We start from the raw sequence: 21,390 nt of genomic DNA, 5'->3' as shown, positions 1-21,390 counted from the left end.
GTGGTAGGCATGTTGTGTAACTCAAATGGTGCTAACCCCCCCAAAATCCATTTTAATTCCAGCTTGTAATGTGACAAAATAGGACAAACACCAAGGGGGATGAATACTTTTGCAAGACACTATATTTGCCAGAAATTTTCCACAATCATTTACAAGCAAGATGTTTGTGGTGGAATAAGTGCTACAGAACTAAGTGTTCCCCAATTGATCAGAAAATGTCTGATAGCTAGAGAAAGAACAGAGAGAGAGCCAAAAGTTGAGGTGTCCATAAGACTGCGACAAACATTAGTTTGAGCTAAAAATCTAACTCAAGTCATGCTGTTACAATGCCTAATAATGCACAGCCATAACTGTTATAGTAGGTTATATTGACTAAAAGAAAGACAGACATTCAGGAATGGTGCAATGCCTGTGTGTATTCAGAACATGAGAACAAGGTCCTAACTTCTGGGGTTTGTGCATATCATAATAAAAGTCGTCAGCTAAACTAGACCCCGTAACATCCTCCTTTACAAAAATCAAGACCACCACAAAACATAACGAAGTACCTGAACTTACTTCAGAAAATAGTGCAGTCATAACCACTCTTAAAATGTAAGAGTTAAACTTGTCCTGTGTGAATCCATAGAAACAAACCCGTAGATCTATCAATCAATAAAATGTTTAGAGCTGTAAAAAACAATACATTCATTACTCTTTTTTTTTTCTTAAACATAACGTGTAAACAGTATGACTCTGTGTCATGTGGCCTTTAACGTTTGTGGTAAGCTACAGTTCACAGATCAAGTCTCTCAGGCGGCTTTGAAAGCCTCCCCGCTTTGGTGTAGGTGCCTGTATGGGGAGATGGCTGCCGTCCAGGTGCCGGGGAAGCAACAGGAGCAGATCTGACAGGGCTTGACACAACCTCAGGTGTTTGGGGCACCGAGGGACTGGCCTCAGGCGCAGGTGTATGTATAGACTCATTTACATCTATGGCCACTGAAACGGTAGGCTCTGCCACTCTCAGATCCACTCTATTGTGCCGGTATAGGGTGCTATCAACATTCACCAGATAAGAGCGTGGTGCGACCTGGCGAAGGCAGGTTCCAAGTCTCCGGCGACCAGACATATCACCTTGCATGGGCTTCATTCTAATGTTCTCACCAATCTCCAGCTCTGGTAAATCCCTCGCTGTCCGATCGTAGAAGTGCTTTGCGATCTGTTGGCGATGACTCAACCTCTCTGTAACCCCTACCACCACACATGGTTCAAGAAGCCTGTTCGTCACGGGAATAGAAGTTTTGAGCCTTCTTGACATGAGGCGTTGTGCAGGGCTGCTGTCCATGTTCTCTGTGGGTGTGTTTCTCCAGTGTAATATAGCTTTCCAAGGGTCTGTTCCATCACGTGCCGCCTTGCGCAGGATGTTTTTCGCAATCTTAACAGCAGACTCTGCTTTCCCATTTGCTTTTGGGTGTCCTGGTGAGGAGGTCACATGGTCAAATTCCCACTCAAGGGCAAATCGCTTGAACAGAGAGCCAAACTGTGGGCCATTATCCGAGATAACTTTGTCTGGCTGGCCATGACGGGCGAATTGGGACTTGCAGCGCTTAATAATGGTGTCTGCCGACAGGTCCAGCAGCAGCTCAATCTCCCAAAAATCAGAATAATGATCAACGATAAGCAGGTATTCCTTCTGTCTGTGTGCAAACAAATCCATACTGACAATTTGCCATGGTCATGTGGGCAGTTCATGTGAAAGCATGGACTCTTTCTGCTGTTTGTGCACATATTCATTGCAGGTTGAGCATGCACTGACAAAGTCTTTTATTTCTGCCTCCATATTGGGCCAGTAGAGGGTCTCTTTAGCTTGCCTGTAGCAGGCGTCTCCGCCAATATGGCTCGAGTGGATGCGGGCAAGCATCTCTGGACGCATCGACTTGGGTATGATAACCTTTTGTCCCCGAAAAAGGATGTTGTTCTGCACACTGATCTCGTCACGGAAAGGCCAGTACTCACGTATGCAGTGTGGCATGACTTCTTTTGCTTCTGGCCAACCCGCAAGCACTGTGGACTTCAGAGGCTGCAGACAGTTGTCCGTATCAGTGTGTCTCCTAATCTGTTCGAGTCACTGATCACTCACATTCAAGTACTCTGCCTGGTTGATGTATTGCACATCATCTTGTTCCTGCTGCATTGAACAGACGTCGTGACACGTGTAAACTTTGCCATGGCCCGAACAATTTGCTGTTGCTCTGCTGAGTGTGTCACTGACGAACATCTCAGGCCCAGGCTTGTAGGTAATTCCTAAGTTGTAGTTCTGCAGCATCAGAAGTATGCTCTGGAGTCTCTTAGGCGCACTCAGAAGAGGCTTGCTGAATATAGAAATCAAGGGCTTGTGATTGGTCTCAACTGTCACGAGGTCACGTCCATACAGATAATGGTGGAACCTCTGGTACGCGAACACAATACTAAGACACTCCTTTTCAATTTGAGCGTAATTCCACTCTGTAGGGGTGAGCGCTCTTGATGCAAAAGCGACCGGCTGACCTTCCTGTATGAGGCAGCACCCAAGTCTGCTCTGGCTGGAGTCGCTCTGCACCATGACAGGCCTAGTGACATCATAGTAGCGCAGCACTGGCATGGATGAGGCTAAGGATTTCAGTTCAGACACAGCTGCATCATGCTTGGGGAGCCAATGCCATGGGGTGTCTTTGTCCAATAAGCATCGCAGTGGCTCACAGACACCCGACAGGTGTGGCATGAACTTTGCCAGATAGTTGGCAAAACCTATGAGACATTGCACACCCTTCACGTCTGCTGGGTTAGGCATGTCCACGATGGCCCTCACTTTCTCAGGGTCAGGCTTTAACCCAGAGACTGTCAGAACGTGTCCATGGAAGCAGACCTCTGCCAACTTGAACTGCAATTTTGTCAGACTTAGGCGGAGTTTCACCTCCCTACAGCGCTCCATCAATGCCTGCAAGTTGACGTCATGGTCTCTCTCCACCTCTTCATCCATGTCTCCACAGCCCACGACCAAAATTTCATCGGCAATGGGTTCAACTCCTTTCAGCCCGGCCAGGAGCTCATGTTGTTTGTGCTGGTAGACCTCTGGGGCCACAGAAACCCCAAAAGGTAGTTTAAGCCAGCGTTTCCTGCCCCAAGGGGTCCAGAAGGTGGTCATGAGGCTGCTCTCGTCATCCAGCTTATACTGTAGGAACGCATGCCTGGCATCCACCCAAGTGAAAACTCTTGCCTTCGGCAGCTTGTATAAAATGTCCTCCAGGGTGGGCATGATATAATGTGACCGTTTCAGGGCTTTGTTCAATAATTTTGGATCCAAGCAAATTCTTAATTTGCCCGGCTTCTTAACAATGACCATATTGCTGATCCAGTCGGTTGGCTCAGTAACATCTGTGATGTGTCCATCTGCCTGATATTGGTCCAGCAAGGCTTTGACATCTGCTTTCATTGCAATAGGTACATTGCGGGGCGCGCATTGGACAGGGGCAATGGTCGGGTCTAACTCAAAATGGACTACCCCAGGCACTGATTTAACAGGTGAGCTAAACACATCCCCATATCTTTTGATTAGCTGTTCCTTAGTCAGTGCCCTGGAGTAAGTGTGCTCTATTGCATGCATGGCTGCAGGAATCATAAACTTAATGAGTCCCAGGCGCTCAATGGTGGAGCCTGATAACAAGGGCTTTTGATTAGTCTTGACCACTTCGAATGCCAGTTGGTGAGTCTAGCCATTAATCATGCACTCAGTTTCGAAGATACCCATGGAACTCAACAGGTCACCAGAATACAGCTTTAGTCTGGTATTGCTGGGTTGCAGTGATGCATTAGGTGCCAACTTCATCTTGTCTTTGTAGTTCATTACATCACAAGTGGCCCCTGAATCAAGCTGACACTGCTGTGACTTCTGATTAATTTGCAATGTAACAAACCATTTCTTCCCTTTTGCTTGCATTGCCCCAATAGACTCATGCATGTATATGTCACCATCATTGTTTGTCTCTGAATCCTCAGATGAATAATCTACACAGTGCAACTTCTTTTCACTCTTCTTATTCTTCAAACACATCTTTGCAAAGTGATTTTGTGTTCCACATGACTTGCATACTTTCCCAAATGCTGGACAGTGCTGTCTGCCCCTAGGGTGCGTGTAGCTGCAGTATTTGCACAAGTTGTCTGTTTCTGAGACGTGAGGTGAATCGCTCTGTTTCGATTTGTTCGGCCTAAACCGTTGCTTAGCAACCGCGTGCACGGTGGCAGTGTCAGTGTGAAGTGTGCACTCAATCATTTTCATTCGAATATCAGTCTGTTCTGCTGCGCGGCACATTTCAATAGCACCGACAAGAGTTAGAGTCTTTTCCCTTAGCAGTCTGTGCCGTGTGCCTTCGTCCATAATGCCCAGTACAATCTTATTGCCAATCATCTGATCTTTTAATTGCCCATACTCACATGTGGTGGCTTTCTCCCTCAGTCTAGTAACAAACGTGTCAATAGTTTCTCCATCTTCCTGCTTGCAACGTCCAAACATGTATCTCTCATAAATGACGTTCTTCGCGGGCTTGAAATACAGATCCAGAGCGTCCAGTATGTCTTTAGGATCAGCCCGTTGAGCTTTGGTGAGAGTCAAATTATGACGGTAAATGTGTCTGCATTCACTTCCCATGACAGTCCGTAGCATAGCAGCTTGCACATTCTTCGGTTTGCCAGACAGACCCGTGACCAGTGTATAATCCTCAAATTCTGCTCGAAACGTTTCCTAGTTGGCACACCAGTCACCCGCGAAACTCATAGGTGAAGGCGGGGGAATATAGGCAGCCATGCCATGCCCCGCAACCGCACCAGCTCTTGGTCTGCCTTCCTCTTGCATTGTGTATTCCAAATTAAAACACAAACAAAAGTGCAAGTCCACTAACTTCTGACACCATGTTATAGTAGATTATATTGACTAAAAGAAAGACAGACATTCAGGAATGGTGCAATGCCTGTGTGTGTTCAGAACATGAGAACAAGGTCCTAACTTCCGGGGTTCGTACATGTCATAATAAAAGTCGCCAGCTAAACTAGACCCTGTAACAATAACTATAACAGATTGCTTGGAGTAACTGTGTAGTATACACTCAGTGGGAGAGAATTGTGTACTCTATGCATTAAGGTTCCCTAGCAGTCTGAAAAACAGGGATTTCTTTCATAAATGTTGTTTAAAAAAGTCCCTTAGTACCAGTCAAACAAGTAATCAAAGCACCGTTTCACATGGCAAAGCATTATTGCTGATACAAATCTCGCAGCAGTGATTGTTTTTATGGCTCACCAACATGGGAACCAGACATAATGCATTATTCCATAATCTTTGAGGAATGGTTCTGTTCCATTACTTTAGTGAGGCTTAATTGTGAAAATAAACGTATTCCTGTGTTGTTATACAATAAGGAATTAGGAACAAAGTCATATATTTTTTTCAGTTTAGCGTGACAAAACCTCTTCTTGTTTTTATGTGCCCAAATCACACTTTGTCCATGTCACCCAAGAGAATAATTCAAATGCCTCACTGTGATTGGCCAGTAGAGGCTTCGCACCATCACGCAACCCCATAGCAATGGTAACTAGGGAACCATGACAGGGGGCATGCTTGTAAGTGTTTCATTCAGACAAGTTAGTTGTTATTTACTGCTATGGTGAGGTTTTGCTGAGTTTTTTGGATGTGCAAATCGTTCTGAACAAAAAAAAAAAAAAAACATCAGATTTTTTTATTTGCCAAAAGCAATTCATCATCGGGGGAAAACCTAGATAAATTTCTCAACATAGAAGGGAAAATGGGGGGAAAACATTCAGTGGGACTTGGTGTTGAACTGAGAGGTCAAAAACACTATGGTATACTCACTTCATTTCCACAGAGGTAAGAATTCAAAATAATCATAATAATTTCACAACTGCAGCAAGGTGCTCATTCCTATACAGTGAAGTGAACATGAGCAACAACACAGTGGCTTGGCAGAGGCTAACCTTCACCGACACTTAAAAAGTGCATTTACATTCAGAGATCCTTCGGAGCACGTTGTGTGTGCATGGGACCAGTCATTACGGGAAACACCTGATGCTGATCTGAGCACAATCAGCATGCTGTGTTCACGGAGACTTTGTGAAGTATTGTGTCAAGTATGCAGCGGTAGACGGGTCTCATGTTTATTAGCAGGTGCGATATTTACAAAAACAACACACAAGCAAAACCAAAAACAGAGTCATAAACATGGCTAGAAACAAATGTGACAGTGATAATGATAAGACTTCACAAAGCCTCTGTGTCCTTAAGCGTGTGCTGATTGCACTCAAATCAGCATCAGGTGTTTCCCATAATGACTGGGTCCCAAGCATGCACACAACGTATTTTGAAGGATCCCCGAATGTAAATGCAGTTTAAGTCTCGGTGAAGGTTAGGCTATATCGAGTCACTTTGTTGTTGCTCATGTTCACTTCACTGTATAGGAATGAGCACCTTGCTGCAGTTGTGAAATTATTATTATTATTTTTTTAATTCTTACCTTTGTGGAAATGAAGTGAGCATACCATCGGGTTTTTGACCTCTCTTTTTGACACCGAATCCCGGTGAATATTTTCCCCCCATGTTTTCCCTTCTATGTTTATAAATTTCTCTAGTTTTCCCCTGATGACGAATTACTTTTGGTAAATTAAAAATAAATCTGAAGTCTTTGTTTTGTTCAAAACAATTTGCACGTCCAAAAATGGAGCAAAATTCTTCCCATACCGATCAATAACAACTAACTTGGCTGAATGAAGCACTACAAGCGTGCCCCCTGTCATGGCGGTGTAGTTACTGTTGCTATAGGGTCACGTGATGGTGCAAAGCCTCTATTGCTGAAAGTTACATACAGCACAAGCAAATGCATCATATAAGATGTGCATTTTCATGAATAGTGGTATTCTAGTATGCAACTGAGGATGTTTATTTATTTATTTTTTTAATTGGGGGGAAAGGTAAGTAGTTATTCCAGATATTAACAGAGAGAAATCAAGGTGCTGAGTGCTCATTTTTAACAATAATTTTTGCCCAATCTTTCAAAAGGAGCAGAGTTATTATAGTATTTAAATTTTCATTAGTTTCCTGAGTTGTTTTTATTTCGTCTTTCACATTTTTTTTTTTTACCTCACCTGCGATGGAGTACGTGGGGTGAGGTATTGTAATCAGAGCAGGTTTGTTTGTGTGTCTGTCTGTTAACAATCTAGTGTCTAGAAGGTTGCACTGATTGACTTTAAATTTTCAGGGTAAGTGGGCAATGGCCCGGAGATTACCTCATTAAATTTTGGGGGTAATCGGGTCATGGTGAAGGTCAAGGTCACCGGAAAGGCCGGGCGAGGTTTATTTTGTCTGGCAACACATGTTTTATTTCAGTTTAGTTTGAGATAGTTTTACAAGTACACAAATAGTTTTATTTTTTATTTTGAGCAATTGACTATTTTTAGTTTAGTTTTTACTTGGTTTTAGGCTTAGATTTAGTTTTTCAGGTATTACACAATAAACATCATCTTTTTTGGAGTTTTACACCAGTTGGTATTACAATGAATTCATATTAGTTCCACCTTCTGGAAGTTGTCGTCTGCTCTTTTGAGGGGGAAAATGAAAGTAAAGCTGATTTTTAGCTGTAATTCCATATCATTTCATTTTGTATTGCATTGTCCATTGCAGTTTTTATTTATTGCTCAGCGTAAATGAGTACACCCCCTTTGAAAAGTAACACTTTAAACAATATCTCAATGAACACAAACAATTTCCAAAATGTTGAAAAGACAAAGTTTAATATAACATCTGTTTAACTTATAACGTGAAAGTAAGGTTAATAATATAACTTAGATTACACATGGGTGGTGTAATGGTTAGCGCTGTCGCCTCACAGTAAGAAGGTCCGGGTTCGAGCCCTGTGGCCGGCGAGGGCCTTTCTGTGCAGAGTTTGCATGTTCTCCCCGTGTCCGCGTGGGTTTCCTCCGGGTGCTCCGGTTTCCCCCACAGTCCAAAGACATGCAGGTTAGGTTAACTGGTGACTCTAAATTGACCGTAGGTGTGAATGTGAGTGTGAATGGTTGTCTGTGTCTATGTGTCAGCCCTGTGATGACCTGGCGACTTGTCCAAGGTGTACCCCCCTTTCGCCCGGAGTCAGCTGGGATAGGCTCCAGCTTGCCTGCGACCCTGTAGAAGGATAAAGCGGCTACAGATAATGAGATGAGATTACACATTTTTCAGTTTTACTCAAATTAGGGTGGTGCAAAAATGAGTACACCCCACAACAAAAACTACTGCATCTAGTACTTTGTATGGCCTCCATGATTTTTAATGACAGCACCAAGTCTTCTAGGCATGGAATGAACAAGTTGGCGACATTTTGCAACATCAATATTTTTCCATTCTTCAACAATGACCTCTTTTAGTGACTGGATGCTGGATGGAAAGTGATGCTCAACTTGTCTCTTCAGAATTCCCCATAGGTGTTCGATTGGGTTCAGATCAGGAGACATACTTGGCCACTGAATCACTTTCACCCTGTTCTTTTTCCGAAATCCAACAGTGGCCTTAGATGTGTGTTTAGTCATATTGGAAAAGTGCACAACGATCAAGGGCACGGAGTGATGGTAGCATCTTCTCTTTCAGTATAGAGCAATACATCTGTGAATTCATGATGCCATCAATGAAATGCAGCTCCCCGACACCAGCAGCACTCATGCAGCCCCACATAAGGACACTGCTGCCACCATGTTTCACTGTAGGCACCAGGCATTTTTCTTTGTATTCCTCACCTTTGCAATGCCAAACAGTTTTGAAGCCATCAGTTCCAAAAACATTTATCTTGGTCTCATCACTCCAGAGTATAGATTCCCAGTAGTCTTCATCTTTGTCAGCATGGGCCCTGGCAAACTCTAGGCGGGCTTTTTTGTGCCTGGGCTTTAGGAGAGGCTTCTTTCATGGACGGCATCCATGCATGCCATTCCTCTGCAGTGTACGCCGTATTGTGTCACGGGAAATAGTCACCCCAGTTTGGCTTTCTACTTCTTTAGGTAACTGCAGTGAACTTGCATGCCAATTTTCTTCGACCCTTCTCATCAGAAGACGTTCCTGTCGAGGTGTTAACTTCCGTGGACGACCTGGACGTCTCTGTGAGGTGGTTGCAGTTCCATCTTTCTTAAATTTTTGTACCACTTTTGCTACAGTATTCTGACTGATATGTAAAGCTTTGCTGATCATCTTGTAGCTTTCACCTTTGTGGTGGAAAGAAATTATTTTCTTTGGGGAATTCTGAAGCGACAAGTTGAGCATCACTCTCCATCCAGCATCCAGTCACTAAAAGAGGTCATTGTTGAAGAATGGAAAAAGATTGATGTTGCAAAATGTCGCCAACTTGTTTATTCCATGCCTAGAAGACTTGGTGCTGTCATTAAAAATCATGGAGGCCATACAAAGTAGTAGATGTAGTAGTTTTTGTTGTGGGGTGTACTCATTTTTGCACCGCCCTCATTTGAGTAAAACTGAAAAATGTGTAATCTAAGTTATATTATTAACCTTACTTTCACGTTATAAGTTAAACAGATGCTATATTAAACTTTGCCTTTTCAACATTTTGGAAATTGTTTGTGTTCATTGAGATATTGTTTAAAATGTTACTTTTCAAAGGTGGTGTACTCATTTACGCTCAGCACTGTATATATATATATATATATATATATATATATGTGAACTATATTAACCCTGGAAGGAAATCAAAAATTCCATATATATTTTATGTCGTTTTTATTTTTATTTTACTTCATGATTTTTTTTTTCACTTCTGAGTTTTTGTGAACTATATTAACCCTGGAAGGAAATCAAAAATTCCATAGTTGACTGTGGATTCAATATTGCCGGCATGTGTTCTCATTGTGTTCTGCAGTGCATGTAAAATTGTTATTGATCACACAAGGATGTTTTGCCTATGAAAAACAAATGGAGATGCACAGATGAAAGGGCTTTCTCTTATGATGTTTCAGAAAATTCCACTTAACTGTACCAACCCTGATACTCACCAAATCAAGCCAGCATATCCTGTTTACATAGTTTCAATCTTTTGCTGTATTTCTGAGCATCAACAAATGTCTGTCTGTTATTTTGGCATATTCATGTTTCTAAAGGAAAACTTTCACTAGACTCAGCTAAAGATCTTGAAATTATAACTTAAACACATAACTATAATTATAACTACAATGAATCTTGATAGGATTTGGTGCTTTGGTCTGAAGCAACTCTCATGTTTATCCCAGATGGGACAAAATTAACATGGAGTGGCATATTGGAATAAATGAATAAAGACTGATAAATAAAGAAAAGGAAGACAGAAGAGCCATCATACACAGGATTCATTCAGTAGAGAATTGCTTGGAAGCTATAAATAAGATTGAAGATGTTCCATCATTTATGTACCGGGGAAGCATTGTTAGCGCTAATGGAGGAACAGATCCATCCATCCATCCATTATCTGTAATCGCTTATCCTGTGCAGGGTCGCAGGCATGCTGGAGCCTATCCCAGCTGACTACGGGCGAAAGGCGGGGTACACCCTGGACAAGTCACCAGATCATCACAGGGCTGACACATAGGCTACGTTTACATTAGACCGTATCTGTCTCGTTTTCTTCGCAGATGCACTGTCCGTTTACATTAAAACGCCTGGAAACGCCGGGAAACGGGAATCCGCCAGCGTCCACGTATTCAATCCAGATCGTGTCAGCTCCGGTGCTGTGTAAACATTCAGAATACACGGATATGCTGTGCTGAGCTCTAGCTGGCGTCTCATTGGACAACGTCACTGTGACATCCACCTTCCTGATTCGCTGGCGTTGGTCATGTGACGCGACTGCTGAAAAACGGCGCGGACTTCCGCCTTGTATCACCTTTCATTAAAGAGTATAAAAGTATGAAAATACTGCAAATACTGATGCAAATACTGCCCATTGTGTAGTTATGATTGTCTTTAGGTTTGCCATCCTTCCACTTGCAAGTAGTAAGTGATATGCGCTGGGATCACACACACAGCGGCTCAGTCCCGAATCACTGCTCGTGCGCTTCACTCGTGCGCTCTGTGAGCTGCGCAGGGCCGGAGTGCGCACCCTCCAGAGGGCACTCGCTGTTCAGGGCGGAGTGATTTGGAGCGCAGGATGCCTGCGGAGCCGAGCGTATCCGTGTATTGGTGTTGCTGTGTGCACGCAAATCGTGTATTGGTGTTGCTGTGTGCACACTAATCGTTTTAAAAACATTAATCTGATGATCCGCTGATACGGTCTAATGTAAACATGGGCATAGAGACAAACAACCATTCACACTCACATTCACACCTACGGTCAATTTAGAGTCACCAGTTAACCTAACCTGCATGTCTTTGGACTGTGGGGGAAACCGGAGCACCCAGAGAAAACCCACACAGACACGGGGAGAACATGCAAACTCCACACAGAAAGGCCCTCACCGGCCATGGGGCTCGAACCCGGACCTTCTTGCTGTGAGGCAACAGTGCTAACCACTACAACACTGTGCTGCCCATAGGAACAGAATAGCTAGAATAGAACAAAATTAGAGCAGCATTTAATATCTTGCAGAAGATCTGGAAGTCTAGGGACATAACAACATGGACCAAACTGCGAATTTTCAATATTAATGTCAAAACTGTCTTACTTTATGGATCTGAAACTTGGCAGACTTCAAGAACCATCTTAAAGTGCATATTCTGGACCAATTTAGGTTTTCTTATATGAAAGTATGTCCCTTTACACACTCATCCAGAAGGGTAATTTTGCACAAGGCCACCTGTCTACAGCAGAAAATAATAAAATAACAAAACGCGTCTGGAAAAATCCCAAGGGAGTCTGGAGGCAGAATCATGAAGTTATCTGCGGAAGCGCCAGCAGGCTGCGCGAGCTTTGCATGGTTTCAGTGCACAGCCTGTGTAGACCAAGCGCTCCCATTTCTCTCTCATTGTCCGGTCTTTTGGAAAACAATGAGTACTAATCCCATAAAGATTGGTGTTGCTACACCCTCCTACGATACATCTGTTAACCATTTTAATCATTACGTGATAATGTTGAAGAAATTTGCAGAAAACCATCAGGTTGTTTTCTCATAAACAAACCAGCACTAGGATTCAGAGGGAGGCGTCCTGCAGATGACGTCACAAAAATCAATGTTTCCTGGGAAATCCAAATGCCAAGTTTTTTCAGAGGCGGACCAATTCAACTCAAATGGCTTGATTTCAACTGAATTTTTCTGGTATTGTGCAAGGTAAAAAAAATTGCACAAAATGCAAAATGTGACAGATATTTGACCAAAGTTTAATATAAAATATGAGAATTACATTGATCTTGCTCCTGAATTTACCCGTGATATGCCCTTTAAAGAAAGTCCAAGCATTTATCAATGAGTGCCTTAGAAGGATTCTGAGAATTTGGTGGCTGGAAACCATCAGGAGCGAAGATCTCTGGGAGAGAACAGGCCAAGAACCAGCTAAAAGTATCATCAGCAGAAGGAAGTGGTTATGGATTGGCCACACTCTACAAAAGCCAAAGGAAAATGTCACCAAACAGGCACTGGCATGGAACCCATTGGGAAAACATCGCCATGGAAGACCAAGACAAACATAGAGAAGAGAGATGGAGGCAAAGATGGTAGCAGAGGGCAACAACCTAAAAAAAGTGGAGAAGATGGCCCAAAATCATGTTCAATGGATTCTAATTGTTGATGGCCTATGCACCGCAATGGGGTAGAAAGGCGATGATGATGATGATATAAATAAGATAAAAGATTTGGTGATTGTGCCCAATTTATACCCTGACATTAAACCTACAGTACCTTCCTGTCCAGTTCTTTAACACCAACTATCTAATAAATAAATTGATTAAATATACAAAAACACTCCATCTCAATAAGGACATTTTTAATAATTTCTTTGCCAGTAAATAAAATCAAGGGCAGCACAGTGGCGTAGTGGTTAGCGCTGTCGCTTCACAGCAAGAAGGTCCGGGTTCGAGCCCCATGGCCGGCGAGGGCCTTTCTGTGCGGAGTTTGCATGTTCTCACCGTGTCCGCGTGGGTTTCCTCCGGGCGCTCCGGTTTCTCCCACAGTCCAAAGACATGCAGGTTAGGTTAACTGGTGACTCTAAATTGAGCGTAGGTGTGAATGTGAGTGTGAATGGTTGTCTGTGTCTATGGCTACGTTTACATTAGACCGTATCTGTCTCATTTTCTTCGCTCCAGCTTGCCTGCGACCCTGTAGAACAGGATAAAGCGGCTACAGATAATGAGATGAGATGAGAAATAAAATCAAAGAATGTCTGCCAGCCCTTAGCCTTTCCTGAATCCAGCTGACATATCCATCCATCTTGACTTTATTTGTTTTGAGCACTTACTTAATGTTCAGTTTCTTTCCTGTTGGTTGAGTGTCTAATGGAGCAAAAGAGATAATTTAATATTCACATTTATTTTTTGGACTTTCTCATGATAGCTGTAATACAAAGGCATGTAAACAACTACGACACAGGGAAGAAAGCTTTAATGCCAATACCCTTAAACACAGCAGTGTGCATTTGACACTCGTTGAAAAAAAGAAATGCCCATGAGCAGCAGACACACTCCACTGCTCTAATGGAGAGTAATAATATAGAGCTCACTACCCATTCATACACATGAGCCAAAAACCTGGGACAAATCTTTCAGCATGATGGCTGCAATGTGACTAAATCAGATTAAGGATTTCTGACACTAACGAGTGTCTCATTATCACGCATGAGAATAAAAAACACCTCTGTCTGCTTCATCGAAATACTGGCCACTCTTCATCTCTCATAGGCCATTTTTAAGAGGTGCTAATGGAATAATGAAGACAGATCTTTGGCGGGGGACAAATCACTTTGTAGTCTTTAGGATGAATGTCTAAAACAGGCAAGCCAGAGGGAACGCAAGAACAGAGGATAAGTATTACTGGAAATGAAGCTTCTTCAAGTCAGAGAGAAGAGAAACACTGTCTAACGATGGTTCATAAGCAATGCTAGATGGCTGCCCTTTAAAAAAAAAAAAAGTTTGATTTCATCCAAAGCCAAGGAAAAATCTGGAGACAATAACTGATTATGCCTCATAAACACACCAGCAAATAAAAGGCAGTGTCAGCTGAATCAAAATGGTTGTCTCTCTATCAGTATTATAGTCGAGTCACTAAACCTCAAGTCTGAGTCCAGTCTCAAGTCCCCAGTGTTCAAGTCCAAGTCATTGAAGAAAATTTTGAGTCCAAGTCTAGACCAAGATTCCAACTGCATCATTTGATGCTTTTATGTGAAAGCGTCTCTGCTACTGTGTTGGACTAACGTTCCTGCTCGACTGCCCCATTTTAGTTAACAGGCTACAAATAAAAAGCTAGTTCATCGCTCAGCAAGCCCCGCCCACTATGAACAGAGCAATGAACATAGCGTGTCACTTCCTTCTCTGGGTGGAGTCTTACCAAATGACGATTGAAGTTCGAGGTCGTCCCCGTCGTCTCCTCGATAGTTCTTCTATATACTGTATGGAACACATAGCAGTACATTTTTTTCCCACTGCACGAGAAGTCTGTATAAGCAAAGCGGACAATCCTAGCGGCGTCTCTTCAGGCGTTTTAGCACCATTAACGTTAGTTTGTTCCTGAACATGACGTATGAACAGGTGGATGTGCATTCTCTTGCATGAAATTAGTATAAAAATTAATGTAGATATAAATATACATATCTTATGCCAAATTATTATGGCATGTTACAAAAAATAAAGAAAAAATCTGAGTCTCCAATTTATGATTCCAAATGCAGTTCATGCACAAGTCCAAGTCCAAGTCTGAGTCATCAGTGCTCAAGTCCAAGTCAAGTCACGAGTCCTTAAAATTAGGGCATGAGTTGGACTTGAGTCTGAGCCCTGCAAGCCTGTTTTCTAAGGATATCTAGTAGTACCAGTAAAGCACATTTAAAGAGGAAAAGAAATGAGGTATGTTTGCCATAAACAGCATTTTTGCCACAGCAGGACTGCACATCATTAATTCAGCAGGAGAGAGAAGCAGGTCAAAACCTCTTACCAGCGAGGTGAAGATGTAGGTGTAGTAGACAGATAGCATCCCTAACTCTGATGCCTGTGAGGAAAAGAGACAGAAAAAAAGAGAACAAACTCATTTTATGGCAACCACATTCCACATTACCTTATAATGAAAGGTCTAATTTCATTTCGCGAAAGTAGCAATGTATTGAGGCATGGTTATTATCTAAGCTTCAAGATTGTCTTCAGTGTTTTACCCCTATTGAGAAATAAATAAATAAATAAATAAACATATGGTGTATTACTTTTTATGGCTTGCTTAAGAGGCAGATCAAAGGCAACAAAAAGCATGGCACTCATGACCCACTCGACTATTCTATTCATTAATTCTCGATTGTTACCTGGGAAACAGCTACAAAAAATTAAGCATTTCAATTCAGTGCAACAGTGTTGGAACATTTCAGTAATTACTTGTTATGAGACTTTACAAAGGCACAGTGGACACTCATTATGCATGCATGCGTGTTGAGGGTTTGTGTGTTAGGCAGCTGGGCCATAGAAGGTTCACGCTGCACGCTGCATGCTGCACGCTACACGTTCACGTGAAGAACCGGACCCTGGGCCATTAAACTTCATGCTTGGATGTTCACGTGTTGCGTCTGTTCTACTTTGACCGAGTAACCAACAATATGGACTCTTCGGATGACGACGATTGCCTCATTCTGCTTTTACTGAAACAGAGGAAGAGAAAAAGGAACAGAATTTGGAGCCGAGAACACTTCCTTCTGAGAGAAACCCGTGGTGAATTTCACCGAACATTCTATAATCTGCTTGACAATCCCGATGAAGAACTATTTTTCAATTATACCATTCAATTATATTTTTTCTGAAGTTTTCCCCTGAAAGCATAGAGTTATCTCCCTAGACCCGTTCTGATTGGCTGGTGCGGCGGTGACCGCATGCATTGACTGGAATTTCCATCTTCACGCCTAGAAACAAGTGTGCATGTTCATTTCTCGCTTCACGCGTGAAGTGTGCAGCGTGCAGCGTGCAACGTGAACGCCGTTCTATGGCCCAGAGCAAGTCATGCTACGTTTGTCCACTTTTCTTTACACGCGTGTAGCGTGCAGCATGCAGCGTGCAGTGTGCAGCGTGAACCTTCTATGGCCCAGCTGCCTTAGGCCAAGTTTACATTTGACCGTATCTGTCTCGTTTTCTTCACGGATGCACTGTCCGTTTACATTAAAACGCCTGGAAACGCTGGGAAACGGGAATCCTCCAGCGTCCACGTATTCAATCCAGATCGTGTCTGGTCCGGTGCTGTGTAAACATTGAGATACGCGGATACGCTGTGCTGAGCTCTAGCTGGCGTCTCATTGGACAACGTCACTGTGACATCCACCTTCCTGATTCGCTGGCGTTGGTCATGTGACGCGACTGCTGAAAAACGGCGCGGACTTCCACCTTGTATCACCTTTCATTAAAGAGTATAAAAGTATGAAAATACTGCAAATACTGATGCAAATACTGCCCATTGTGTAGTTATGATTGTCTTTAGGCTTGCCATCCTTCCACTTGCAAGTAGTAAGTGATATGCGCTGGGATCACACACACAGCGGCTCAGTCCCGAATCACTGCTCGTGCGCTTCACTCGCGCGCTCTGTGAGCTGCGCAAGGCTGGAGTGCGCACCCTCCAGAGGGCACTCGCTGTTCAGGGCGGAGTGATTTGGAGCGCAGGATGCCTGCGGAGCCGAGCGTATCCGTGTATTGGCGTTGCTGTGTGCACGCGAATCGTGTATTGGCGTTGCTGTGTGCATGCGAATCGTTTTTAAAAATGTTAATCTGATGATCCGCTGATACGGTCTAATGTAAACCCCACCTTAGATTAGCCAGACTGAGCAAGAAATCTGAGAACACGAAGAGGTGAATTCATCACCAGACAACATATCAGATTTATCCATTCAAAATGACACAAAACAAAAAACAGAAATCCATCCATTATCTGTAACCGCTTATCTCGTGCAGGGTCGCGGGTAAGCTGGAGCCTATCCCAGCTGACTATGGGCGAGAGGCGGGGTACACCCTGGACAAGTCGCCAGGTCATCACAGGGCTGACACATAGGCCCTGTCCACACGGCAACGGATTCAGGTGAATCTGATAAAATTGTTTATCGTTTCGGCCTGGCGTCCACACGGCACCGGCGTTTTGGGTGCCCCAAAACGAAATCTTTTGAGAACGGGTTCCAGAGTGGAAAGATTTGGCAACGGCGCCGTTGTGAAGTCGTCTGGATGAGTAGAACGGATTTGTTTACGATGACGTCGCAACCACATGACTGTGAGTGCTTCACACCGGGCATAGACATATAAACATAGACGCCGCCTTCCGCGTAGAATCATACATCATCCTCGCCACCATATTGGATGGGGCAAAGCGGAGAATAAAAATGCCTCATTCATGTGCTGCGTTTAACTGTACCAACAGGTTTACCGTCCAAACGAGATCACATGGGATTACCTTTCACAGGTGAGACTGGAAAAATACTTTTCATTGTATTTGGTCATTATAATGTAATTTTCCGAACAGATTTTCCTGACTTTGTGGCTAATATGAAGTCTCACGCATAATAGCCGCTCAGTGAAACCTGTCTCCAAACAATTTATAATTTATAAATAAATTTATAATTTATTTCATAGCCCACCCAACCAATTTCACCACCAGCTGTCAGATGGTGATGGCACACTCAAAAATAGAAGAGATTGGAAGCATGTCAGACTGTGAAGCAATCACATGGAGCAATCCCATTGGGTTTAATTGAATTTTTTTTCCATATAGCACTGTATATTGCAAAAATTGTTTTTGGAGACATTTTATAGCCTATCTGCACGGCATTTAATGAAAGTGATGCGGAGACGGCACGGCACGGCTTCAGCAGCGTAAGTACAGCACATTATTCTACACGATCCCTGCTGAGCTCCAAAACATGCCTTGATGTGTAGATATCGTTAGTAGCCTACGACAGTAGCAGCGGAATAAAAAAAAAAAGTTTCCGATAGCTTGATTCCGGTATAGGCCTGCTGCATGTTGAGGAAATTTAGGTCACACCTCCCACGGAATATTGACGGATATTTCGCACACTATTTATAACCATCACATTAAAAGTTATATATGTTGTTTTGATGCCTGCTTGTTTCCCAAATATATACGTGTGTGTCTTAATGGGTGAATAAAAGGCATCGAGTTAAATATTATTGTAGAAAGGGGCTTTATGAAGTTCAGTCCATTTACTTGCATTGGTTTACGGGGAAGATTTGCCACATCCAATATGGCAGACACTCTGATGTATCCCAGCAACGGGCCACCAGCTCAATGCGGCGTCTATGTTTATATGTCTATGACGCCGGGTAGAAGAAGGGGTTTATGCGCATGCGTCGTACTTCTTCTATTGTTCTGGTGTCTCCGATGGGACCGTCTTACTGCACCATCGGAGACACCTTTCATGCCACATAGAAGTGTGGCATGTGTATTGCATCGTTTTCGGCAAGCGTTGCGTTGCCATATGTACCTGATATTTTACTGATCCGTTGCCCATGTGGACGCGATATTTAAAAAAAAAAAAATCTCGTTGCCGTTGTCGTGTGGATGTAGCCATAGACACAGACAACCATTCACACTCACATTCACACCTACGGTCAATTCAGAGCCACCAATTATCCTAACCTGCATGTCTTTGGACTGTGGGGGAAACCGGAGCACCCGGAGGAAACCCATACAGACATGGGGAGAACATGCAAACTCCACACAAAATAGCCCCCGTCGACCACTGGGCTCAAACCCAGGACCACCTTCTTACTGTGAGGCGACAGTGGTAACCACTACACCACCATGCTGCCAAAAACGGAGATCATTTTCTTTATTTAAAAGCTGTAGGCAAAGGCCAAGTGGAGGAAAACACTGAGATCAACTCCAACACTGAACAAAAAACACAATCACCATGCATTCTACAGATATGAGACACTCTTCCATAATAAAGTTTGCTCTCTTTTGGACACAGATGCAATAAAAAGGTTGATTATATGGCACAAGTTACTTCCGGTAAAATTGTGCGGTCTGATTGGTTCCTTGGTAGGCCGTATTTTCCTGTAATGCCCATAGGCGATTTTGGACTTTCTTTCCAAGGTGTCGGCTTTCAATGTTGCAAAAAACAAACAAAACCAAAACGACAAAAAAAGATGAATTGGAAATCAAAACAGAATCAAAAACAGCCAAAACACAAAAGATAAACAAGAGTCACTGAGTTATTCAAGAAATGAGTGACGAAGAAGATTCAGAAACCACTAACCACAAACAGAAATTCAGTTTTGAAACCGCGAGCCATTTATTCTGCACGCATGACTCAACTATGTTACAAATATAATGTGACTGAAAGCAGTGCCATGCCTCATTATAATGACTGTCTAATTTAATCTTAGAAATAAAAAGCCATTTAATAAACTGCTTATTAACCTCGCTTGCTCTGTCTTTATAGGGAAAATATCAGACCTCAGTCTTTTTGGACGGACCAAGCCGAAAACCTGATATTTTCCTGTAAAGACCTCACACTCAGTTCATAAGTAGTTAAGAATCTACTCAGCTAGTGTTCTGGTCAACATAACCTGCTTTTCTGTTCAGTAGGAGCACTAATCTTATCTAGAGTGTTTATACTGTTTATATTGTTTATTTCAGTTATTCTATTTTTATTTATTGCATTGCCTGTTTGCACCGTGGGTCAGAGAGGACTGAAATGTAATCTGTGCTGTATGTCGAGCATGTGTAGCATATTTGACAATAAAGTTGACTTGACTTAATTTTTAATAATTTGAAGAATCTGGGGTGGGTTTCCTGAAAGCCTCTTAAAGCTAAGAGCGTCTTTAACTGCCTCTTAAGAGCCATTGTTAAGCTAACGTGGTTTCCCCGAACAAAATCATAGCCAAAGTAATACTTTAGTTTGCTCTGAACTTATAATGGACCTGGATCACTCTTTCACAGCAAAGAGCGACTTGCTTGCAGCCAAATACACAGAAAGCGCCTCCGAGGGACTCTCACAGTCAACAGGGGCAAACTGGTGTTGAATCTGCTGCTGGTGTTTAATTATTTTTCAAGTACATTGAGTTAATTATTAAATAAATATATGCAAAATATTATGAATATATGTTATGAATATGTATGAATATAACAGTATGTTATGGAATTACATGTGGATATTGTAATGTCACATTGATATTGCCACATTTTAATCAAATTAAACTCCATTAGGCGAGTGATTATCTCATTTAGTGTCATACGAGACAAATTTCTGCACTGCTGACATTGTGTGTGCATATATATATATATATATATATATATATATATATATATATTCATTCCACAAAATCGAGTCATACGTGAGCTGATAGCTGACAAGGCGCATAGCACCGAGTTGGCTATAAACCATGTACGACAAGATTGAGTGGAATAACTGTTTTATTCTATCCACATTCACTGAATTTTGAGAAACAGGGCATTTTTATTTGTAATTTTTGCAAATTCGATAAATAAAATCTTTGTACAAAACAAACAAAATCATTTCCACTTAGAATGTAAACAAACCGGCGAAATGACAGGAGCAATTTGTGAAAAATGTGATAATTCTTGAAAACAAAAGTTCTTACCATCAAATACTTTTATTCCATATTTTGTTGCTTTTTTGTGTTTTTTGGGGTTTCCTCCTTCTTCTTCTGCTTCTTCTTTAGAGTTTTTTTGATGGTTGGCAAACCAACTTAAAAGGTGCATTACTGCCACTGACTGGGCTGGAATGTGGAACAGGTGATGTTGGGGGGGGGGGGGGGGGGAAACTACATTATATGAGCCATTTCTGTTTCTTTTGATTACTTGATAATTTTGTGGGGTTTTGTTTTTGAGTGGAGCTTTTATTTCATCCTCGGTTGGTTCAGCAACACACACTGCCATTTTGTTTTTCTCTACTCATGGTATATGAGCTGACAGCCTAGCGTAGCCAATCAGAGTGCACGAGTGCTCATCTCCAGTGAATGTGGATAGAGTATTTTAGATAGATAGATAGATAGATAGATAGATAGATAGATAGATAGATAGATAGATAGATAGATAGATAGATAGATAGATAGATAAAAGGAGAATATTGCCACCTTGGCATTGTGGATAACATTTGAAACAATCCTGACTGCATGATTGCATAACAGTGAAATAAGCGGGCACGGGGAACATTTACTTAATTATTTAGCTTATTGTTTGTTCATTCTTTCGTGTGAACATTTGTTCATT

The 21,390-nt window shown here is 42.4% G+C and overlaps 1 protein-coding gene across 1 annotated transcript in view; it reads right to left on the bottom strand.

Annotated features, from left to right (window-relative positions):
- Nucleotides 1-21,390, bottom strand: part of grik4 (glutamate receptor, ionotropic, kainate 4) — a 645,415-nt gene that overhangs the window by 296,401 nt on the left and 327,624 nt on the right. Inside the window, exon 6 of the mRNA XM_060943850.1 lies at nt 15,115-15,168. Coding sequence (XP_060799833.1) covers nt 15,115-15,168 — 54 coding nt within the window. The remainder of the gene's footprint in view (nt 1-15,114; nt 15,169-21,390) is intronic.

Source organism: Neoarius graeffei, chromosome 17 (assembly GCF_027579695.1).
Source record: "Neoarius graeffei isolate fNeoGra1 chromosome 17, fNeoGra1.pri, whole genome shotgun sequence".
NCBI classification, from domain to species: domain Eukaryota; kingdom Metazoa; phylum Chordata; class Actinopteri; order Siluriformes; family Ariidae; genus Neoarius; species Neoarius graeffei.
The sequence above is the reverse complement of the archived record's forward strand: the minus strand, read 5'-3'. Positions and strand labels throughout refer to the sequence as shown.